The sequence below is a fragment of the Astatotilapia calliptera genome, chromosome 20 (assembly GCF_900246225.1).
Source record: "Astatotilapia calliptera chromosome 20, fAstCal1.2, whole genome shotgun sequence".
Lineage (NCBI taxonomy): Eukaryota > Metazoa > Chordata > Actinopteri > Cichliformes > Cichlidae > Astatotilapia > Astatotilapia calliptera.
This window is the reverse complement of record NC_039321.1, coordinates 27,640,839-27,650,152: the sequence shown is the minus strand read 5'-3', so window position 1 is coordinate 27,650,152 and position 9,314 is coordinate 27,640,839. Positions and strand designations below refer to the sequence as shown.

At 40.8% G+C, this 9,314-nt stretch overlaps 1 protein-coding gene across 1 annotated transcript; it reads left to right on the top strand.

Moving 5' to 3' along the window:
- Nucleotides 1–262: 262 nt before the first annotated feature.
- On the top strand, nucleotides 263–4,060 carry adora1b (adenosine A1 receptor b). The gene is made up of 2 exons (XM_026155104.1): nucleotides 263–1,127; nucleotides 2,747–4,060. The coding sequence occupies exons 1-2, from the start codon at nucleotides 787–789 to the stop codon at nucleotides 3,522–3,524; spliced, it is 1,119 nt and encodes a 372-aa protein (XP_026010889.1). The 5' UTR covers nucleotides 263–786; the 3' UTR covers nucleotides 3,525–4,060.
- Nucleotides 4,061–9,314: the final 5,254 nt, after the last annotated feature.

Below are 9,314 nucleotides of genomic sequence, written 5' to 3'. Positions count from 1 at the left end.
TTATCAGAACAATGGGCGAGTGACCAAGGTCTATTAGTTTTCCAAAGGGCGTGGGAGAAATGCATACATGGCGTTACAGAGAGTTCACATCACCCTTCGCTCTACTTCTTTCGGACGGTCCTGCAGAAGGCTAGCACCATTTCATTTCTCCGTGGAAAACGAAGGAGTTGCACGAACCGAGGGGAAAACGACTAATAAAACCAAGAAAGCAACTCTCAATGCCACACTGTTTTCACTGAAAGCGCCACGAGCGAGAGAGAAAGAAAGGCAGAGGTGAACGGAAATTACGCCGCGTCGGAGCTGCAGCCGTGCGAGGCTTTCTGTAGCAGGTAGTTTCTCATTGGATGTGTGTTATGTTTTTTTAAACTGCTAGATTAAAGTGACAAAAGCTGGGTGATGAACACGAGGCGCCCTCCCGGATAAATCGCAAAGCATGGCAAGAACGCTCCTCTCCGAAGAAGCAGGTGTATTCCGCCAAGTGAAGGCGCAGGACGCAGAACAGCAGCGACGCACAGCCGCCTCTGGACCGTAATCACCTGCTCCAAAGGAAAACACCCCATTCTAAGACACCGTGGCTCTTAACCTGCGTATCATCGTCAGAATAACTAGATTTTCTCTCAACTTAAATCTCGTCTGCTAACCAGGAGGATGAGAGTGCCGTGACACAGCGGGACGCATTTGGAAAATTCTGTACTGACAGGAAGAAAAAGTCAAGGATTGTTCTGTTGGCTTTTTTTGTTTTTATTTTGCAGCTCACTCTTATTAAGGACAAAATTATCTGCAAGGATGGCCGGGGCACTCTTCTCAGTGGACTCAGTCTACATCGGAATGGAGGTGGTAATTGCTGTGGCGTCTGTAATCGGGAATGTGATGGTGGTCTGGGCGGTGAAGATTAATAAATCGTTGCGAGATACCACGTTTTGTTTTATTGTCTCCCTGGCTCTGGCGGATATTGCAGTGGGAGCACTCGTCATCCCTTTGGCCATTACTATCAACATCGGACTCCAAACTCACTTTTACAGCTGCCTGCTTGTGGCGTGCACGGTGCTGGTCCTGACGCAAAGTTCGATCCTGGCCCTCTTGGCTATTGCAATTGACCGCTATCTCAGGGTCAAAATCCCGACCAGGTAACGACCTTTTTGCAACCTAAAGGATAAAATTAAGGACGGGATTGAGTCATGCGTTATTTGTGTAATGTGGGGAAGTGATACGAATGAAAATAGCATAGATTTGTTGGAGGTACTCACCAGAAATGATAGCAGAAGTCAGCACAGTTCCAGTGCTGTTTCATTGATTTCTGTATGGGCCTCGTTTCACTATACAGGAAGCTGCCAGTCTGCCAGTTTCTTTATATGCATATATATCCGCCTCCCCATGACAGCTTAACAGAGCAAGGCCAATCTACTAACTACTTTAATTAGTCTTTCTGTCATCAGGATCTCTAATGTGCTGAAGAGGTGCACAGCGACACAGAAGTGGTCAGCTTTGCTTCTCCCGCTTTGTATGTGGTGGACACATCATGTCATGCTGGGGTAAAGTAAAAGCACAAGCAGTGGTGTTGAAGAGCTAAAAGGACAAGCCGAGAAGGAAAGAGAAATTACTTATTTGAGAATATTGCCTATGAAAGCCTCAGACCCTTGTCCCCTGTTAAATCCCATGAAGTCTTCCAGGCTTACAGTAATATTCTGTCATCAGTTTTAACTCTTGACTTTTCCATGTAAAGTTTGTCTGTCACAGCAGCATCTGGGCGTCCTTGCTCGGGTTATGCATGTAGAAAGTTTCTCAGGAATTGTCACTTGTTTCCAACACACATTGCAGAGACTATATTTAACAATATGCAAATACAGCATTGTAACATTTTCATAAATTACATAATATGCTGCATGCTCTACCACGCTCCCTGTTTTTAGATCAGAACCTGATCTTTTCCGATCTCTTTCAGGCTCAGTTTTTCGATTATTTTATTTATTTATTTTTTTCTGCACTTCTGACACAGACCTCACTTAAGGTCTGGGTCCCTAATCAATACTCATCCTACACATGGCACCTGCTACATTTGGGCTAAATTGAAGAATCTTGTTTTGCCTCACGCTACCCTTTAGCAAAGGTCAGCCTGTGGTAATATGGGTGTTTTCTTTACAGCCAAAACATCCTACATTAAACATTAACCATTAGTAATCTGAAAATGACTAATCACTGGCTTACCATGATGAGCTGTATCAGATAACTACTTTCATCCCTGCCTCGGGGCAAGTATCAGGTTGTGGTCCCTGAAATTCTTTACTTACAAGTCAAGACAGCAGTGATAAGATCTTTAAGCCTCTGCCTTTTTTTTTAACCTCCCTCTGACTCTGGCTACTTCTTCATAAAGCTTCTTAAATAATGAGAAAGCCTAGCCTGCAACACCTTTAATATCCAGTATGTAATAGCAGCTTTCTTTCTTTCTTTTCTTTAAAAAAAAACCCATTTCTGGTTTTAAGAAAGTCATTAAAAAGTAACAGTCTTGCAAAGGTCAAGTATCAAAGATAAGAATTTCAGAAACATATTTTAAAAGGTAATATGTGCTGCAAGGACCTTTTCACAAAGTGTCTTGGGGGTTGTGGCTGTGAAGATGTGAATCACATCTTCTGTCAGCCCAAGGACACTGACAATATGAAAAATGAAGTACAAAGAATGAAAACATGCATGCCCTGACAATGCTATGTGGGAAAGTGCTGACGTGTCGCTCTGCTGTTTACTCCTGTAGGTATAAGCGGGTGGTGACCCCTCGGCGAGCGGCACTGGCAGTCGTGATATGTTGGACGGTAGCGTTTATTGTGGGACTCACACCCATGTTAGGCTGGAACAACCTGAAGCGCTGCCAGGAGAACGGCTCCATCAGCTCCGACCTCATTACCACGTGCAAGTTTGAAAATGTCATCAGCATGGACTACATGGTCTATTTTAACTTTTTCGGCTGGGTGCTCCCACCTCTGCTGCTCATGCTGTTCATCTACGCAGAAATCTTCTACATGATCCACAAGCAGCTTAACAATAAGAAACTGAACACCAGTCACGCAGACCCCAACAGGTACTATGACAAAGAGCTGAATCTTGCTAAATCCCTTGCTCTTGTCCTCTTTCTCTTTGCTGTGAGTTGGCTCCCCCTCCACATCATCAACTGCATCACACTCTTTTGTCCTGAGCGTAACAAGCCCAAAGTCGTCCTCTACATTGCCATCCTGCTCACCCACGGCAACTCTGCGGTCAACCCAATTGTCTACGCTTTCCGCATTAAGAAGTTCCGCTCAGCCTTCCGGAAAATCTGGCAGCAGTACTTCTGCTGCAAGGACACATCGGCTCTGGAGACCCAGGCCAGTGACAGGAAAGAGATGCCAACGTTAGACCTACAGCAGGCAACACCGCCTCTTTCTCCACAGACAGAAATCCCTAAACCCCAGCCTCTGTCTGAGCAAAACCAGAAGGCCGAATCACCTCAAAAACATAAAGGACAATCATCCTTACTGGGGCAGAATGCAGCCTAAGCAAAGGATAGAGCTGATGCCTGGAGAAGTAATGATCAGTGGGCAAAGCATATGCTCTCTCCTTGTCTAATGTGTAACATGCATTGTTACACAGGGCTACAATGCTTAGCGGAAGGGAGCCAGTTAAATCACTGGATGAGCAATTGTCTTCACTCAGGAGGAGTGTATATGCTGAAAGTTTGATCAGAGAGAGGGAAAGAAAGGTTGCATATAATCGTGAAATAATGGAAGTCTTTTTCTGACAGTGACTGTTGGTTTATCTTAGTAACAAACTGAGAACACTGAGCTTTAACTGTTTTATTCAATTTGGTGGAACAGTTGGTGGAAACATTACAAGATGTGCAATATAAGTTATTGTGGTTGGTCAGTATGAGATAATCAGATATTACAACTTTCTTAAACGTTTATATATTCAATGGAGGCGGCAACTCTTACTACTCCATAACTGTGTGTAAGTTTAAAGTGACAGTGGCTAAAAATATATGAATGTAATAATGTAAATATGGGACTAAAAGCAGCACAGCTGTGAATGAGCATATCTTCTTCAGGGTCTTCACTGGGCAACAATGTGTAGTGTGTTATCATGGAAAGGTTTTTTATAACCCCTTAACTCCTTTATGCAGGAGCTCAACCCCCCCCCCCCCCCCCCCGTCATTCAGCAGTATCAATCTATAGCAGAAGGAGCGACGAAGAGGGATAAAAAAAGTAGCAGATGGACCAACAAGAGCTTTTAGGTGTTGCATGCAAGAGACTTGAAGAAGGAAGACAGCAAGTCACCTGGGAAAAACCCAAGATGCACTTAAAGCTCCTCCTTGAGTGGATCTCTTCCTGCCAGCCTCTTTTATCTGGTAGTAAGAGTGGGGTTTCCCTTTTTACATTAATAACAACATTATCACATCTCAACACCAGAGTAGCAGCCATGGCCTTATTCATTATCTGAACTGGTGTGGGCTCCACTTTTAACTGACCCAGAAATGACAACCTGAAGATGGTGAGTATGTACTACGCTGTAAGATGAACTTTTTTCGCATTAGCTTAGTAATGTAAGTATGGTAAATGCCACTGACTTAAAGACTGTGTGAGAATGTAAACTAACTTTCTTTTGTCTCTGGAAAAGACTAAGAGGTGGGATAAGACACTGACATTCTCCTAAACTGGTGACAATCTCTTCTGTAAGGTTAAGGCATTTCTATCACTGTCTTAAACATCTGACAGGCAGGAGCAGACAGTGAAGCTGTTTGATTGACTGAAAAGACAGGATCAACAGAAACAGTAAAGCACTCCACCCATGTGAAATGCCTACAAAGTAGAGGCTGGGTGGGTTGTAAATACATACATTTAAGGGAAAAGTGGATGAATAAATGTTTAAAGATGTGTCTTTTTTTAGTTAATGCAATTTACAACCTGGGTTTACAGCTCTGATTAGCACTGAATAGTGAAATATACATGTTTGTGTCATGATTTTATGTTTTTTAATAAAATGTATAATTCCTAGTCCGAATGTTATTACTGAGCACAGTGTCTATGTGCTCTATGATATATGGTTATAAAGTAAAAAGCATTTTCAGCAGTAAATATGATTTTTTTTAAACTTAAATTGAATGTGGTTATGTTTTTTTGTTTTGTTTTTTTTTTTATAAAAAAGAGGAAACAATCATAAAGAATGCCATCATCAGTCATAGAACATCCATGCAGTGCACATCAGTAAACACATCAAAATTCAGTCATGGTAAAAAAGAAAGTACATTTATAGGGTTTTACATAACAGGACATAATAAATCATCATCTAATCCTAAGAAAATACAACCTGAGGTGAGCAACAACCCAAACATATTGCACCCGCTTCTTATTTATTTAAGAAAAATAAAGCAAAAATGCAGAAGCAGTGCCTTGAAAATGAAATATAATTAAGCACACCCTTAGCTGCTCCTTAGACTCTAAATTCCACTGGAGGCAGTAAGTGCTGCTAATAAAATGCACTTGAGGAAGTGATCATCACCATGTGTGAGTACCTCTATGAAAGCAGAAGGTTTGGCAGTGTGCAGATGTGGGGCATTCAGGTGTGACACAATGCCAAGGAGGAAAGGCAATAATCTCAGAGAAGCAATTGTTGCCGATCAATATGGGAAAGGTTTGTCATCCGTTTGCACCAACAAAGATTATTCACATGAGGAAAAGATTCAAAAGATCCCCCCCCCCCCCCCCCCCCCACACACACACACACACACAAATAAATAAATAAATAAAATTAAAAAAGAAAGAGAAACCCCCCAAAACCAAGAGCTACACCTCAGAATCTGCAGGCATGTAAGATGTTAAAGCTCTGTAACAGTGTATAGGACACAGATGAGGTCTGTATGGAGATGTTTCTCCATAATGCACAGCACCATGTTTGGTGAAAACTGACCACAGCATATTAGCAGTGCATAACAGCATGTTTTGTAGCCAGAGGACCCGGGCACCTTGAAGTAAAAAAAACAAACAAGGAACTTCTCTGTAAGTCAAAGTATTCTAGAGCCAAACATGTGAGGCTGAAAGCTAAAGTTAGTCTGAAAATTGGGCCATTATACAGAATAAGCATGCAAGTAAACTAGAAGATCTCCATCAGAATGGTTGAAAAAGAAAAGAGACGTCAGACCTCAGTCTGATTGAAATGCTGCAGTCACGCCTCACAATGATGTGAGAGACTGATGAATTCAACAGAAGATGTAGCACTTGAACTTACTGCTCTAGGTGATTTAATAAGCTGGGTGTACTTAGTTTTCCATACATTGCTTATGTATTTTTGCTCAGTTTTTTAGTTGTGAAGTAATACAGAAACAAGCAGCAGTGACTTTAAACCTTTGATTCGATCTTTCTCTGTGTGCTTTGGTTTCGACTGGATGTGTAGGATGTCAAAAACATTTTGGTTGTGAACTTTGGTCAACTCTGGGTTTTTTTTACGTAAATGTAGTTCTTTTACTCAAATAAAGGGTTGTTTCACAGAGTGATTGTAATTGAGAAATATGCTGAATCCCAGGCCACTCATTTAATCAGTTACACACATCAGAGTACAGCAGTGGGTCAAACACAGTACTGTATCTGCTGAGCGATATGTGAAAATGGTACACTGGCAGGTCATTTTTGAGTCTTTTGCTTTTTGTTTCAGTTTTCCGGAAGCCAACCTTCCTGGTTAGGTTCAGTCTCACATCTTTCAAAAACACACCATTATTTCAGGGCTGGTAGTCTAAAAATAATTCCTCAGGAGTCACTGAAGACCATACCAGAGCTAAGGACAGGGAATATTGCATCAGGTGTTCAGGAACATTCAATTATATGGTGAAATTGATCTTTGGATGTGTAAAAAAAGTATCTGTTTTCAGTTTTGTGTTTACATTTTATTTCTGCTACTCTCAAGTGGCCGAAAGCACCAGTAAATGCATTTTTAAAAGAACTGGACTAATAGGTCTTACACCTATGTTTCTTCCTTATATAAAGTCATGTTAACTAAGGATGCACTTGTAATATTAAAAGATCATAAACAAGTTCTTTTCTGTCTGTTCAGTCCTCTGGATCATTTGTCATCCTCTGACATGTAATTTTTTCCACAACAATCAGCACTCGAATCGGTGGATATCTCAGCTTCTTATGGGTACCTTGCTGCGGCTTATCAGCGCTGTCAGAGTTCTCATTAATTTTTCAGAATAATGCCGTGAGTGGCTTTATGATAACAGTTGACAGTTGTCACCATTCACACAGCATTTCTTCTCTCTTCTTTCTTCTCAGTCTGTGAGTTTCTTTGATATTAAAAGACTTGTGAAGTTCTGAAAAAGACCAGGCAGCGCAAATAAGGACTGTGCTGTGTCTGCAAGGGTTTATGCTTGAAAGCTGTCAACAGAGTAACTTCACTCGCTTCTTTCTGATATGACATGTGTATAATCCCTACAGTGGATGTTGTGTGCGCAATTTTATATGACATGATGTTAAACAGAAAGCTTTTATAAATCAATAAACTGTTCAATATAATGATTCATAATAGTTTGCTCTGTGGCCCTGTTCTTATCATACTGGCTCCAATGAAAAGATTAAATATTAAGTGAAAGGAGACTTCAGATAAGAATGTGTATTTCTATTAGAGCAGTGACCTTTCCCTGCAGTGACATACTGTTCTTGGGCTGATGTTAGTGTGAACCACAAGGCCTGAGAAAGAAGAGAGAGACTTGTCTTCACACGGTTCATCATTCATAAGAAAAAGTGATACTTAGAGCATAGCTATCATTGACTTTATGAAACCACAAGTGTTATAATACATTTTCACAGTTGTTGTATTGATTGGTTCACATTTCCAAAGACAGTTCTGCTCAGTAATGATCTATTTAAATAATACATGAGTTAATAGAGTACAGAGTACCATAATAACAAGTGTGCTTTGAATTTTCTGGCAAACCATATATACACGCACAGTACTGTGCAAAAATCTTGAGCCACCACTCGGGGCTTTTTTCTACAATTCTCATTCACTCAGTCACACACACAGTCATACAGTGTTCACATCTATGCCTAAGCAGTTTTTTTAATCTAACATTCACATGTAAACACACACACACACACACACTGATGAATGCATCAAGAGCAACTGGTTGTTCAGCATCTTGCCCAAGAATACACGTGGACTGGAGGAGCCAGGAAGTGATCTACCAGCATTCAGATTGGTAGATGGCCAGCTCTGAGTCACCACTGGCCCTAGGAGGCAGACTTTCTTAAAAACACTCTTTTGCAAACAGAAAGCCTGGATAACTATTTGCTCTTGAGCAATAGTTCTCCAGGCTTTCTCAAGGTCTCTCCCAGTATTTTTTTGGACATTGGCTGTGTATTCACTCATTTCCAGCCCAGTCTGACAATTTCAGGGAAATTTCTTTATTCTTTTTTTATTTGTTAAGTCACTTAACACTGACCTACTATGAATCGCTCAAGCATAAAAAAAATGCTGATGCTGTATGGTGATGTGTCCTAAAAAAATTAGGTAAGTGAACAAGTGGTGGAAAAACTCTAAAGAACTATCTGCAGCAGAAGAACACTATCTGAAAGTCATATCCATAAAATCAGTGGAAACTGGTCTTAGGGAGTGATTACTCCAACTTTGATTTTGGTTCAAATGACCATCAGTATGCATGGACGAGTTCAGAGAGAGATAGAACAGTGAATGTCTAGAACTATCCAACCCAATATCACGGCAAAATGTGTAATAGACACCGAAGCATGAAAAGGGCGCACATGCAGAAGTTGCAGTAAGCAGCAGTAACAGCAAAGGGAAATATTTTATTTTAAACAAAATTAAAATAATCTTGGGAACGTGTTTAAACAGCCATCATTACACATTAGTTGCCTTGCTTAAACGTTTCTGATGATTAAGGACCCTTGAATATATTTTATAGGGTTTTTTTGCTCACTACCGACTTCTTGGCTGTAAATATATTATTTCTCCCTGTTGGTAATCGTCTGGGTTGAACCATCTGTGAAACATGGTGGAGTTTTTGTTTCTTATGGTTCCTGGTTCAATGACCCAGTGTTTTGAGTTTTTTTGGTTAATCTTTGGGTTTATGAAGTCATTTAGGGTCTAGTTCTATATTGCTTCATCCTTTGAGCACTTCTGAGTTTTGTTCTGTTCCTTGGTTTGTGTCACCTTTTTGTCTTCAGTCTGTCCTAGACTTGTCTCTGTGTTTCCTTCCTAGCATCACTGTATGAAGTCTGTCTTGTCTCTGTGTGTTTCCCTTTCTGTCTTTGTGTCAAATCTGCATTTCTGTTCCCGTG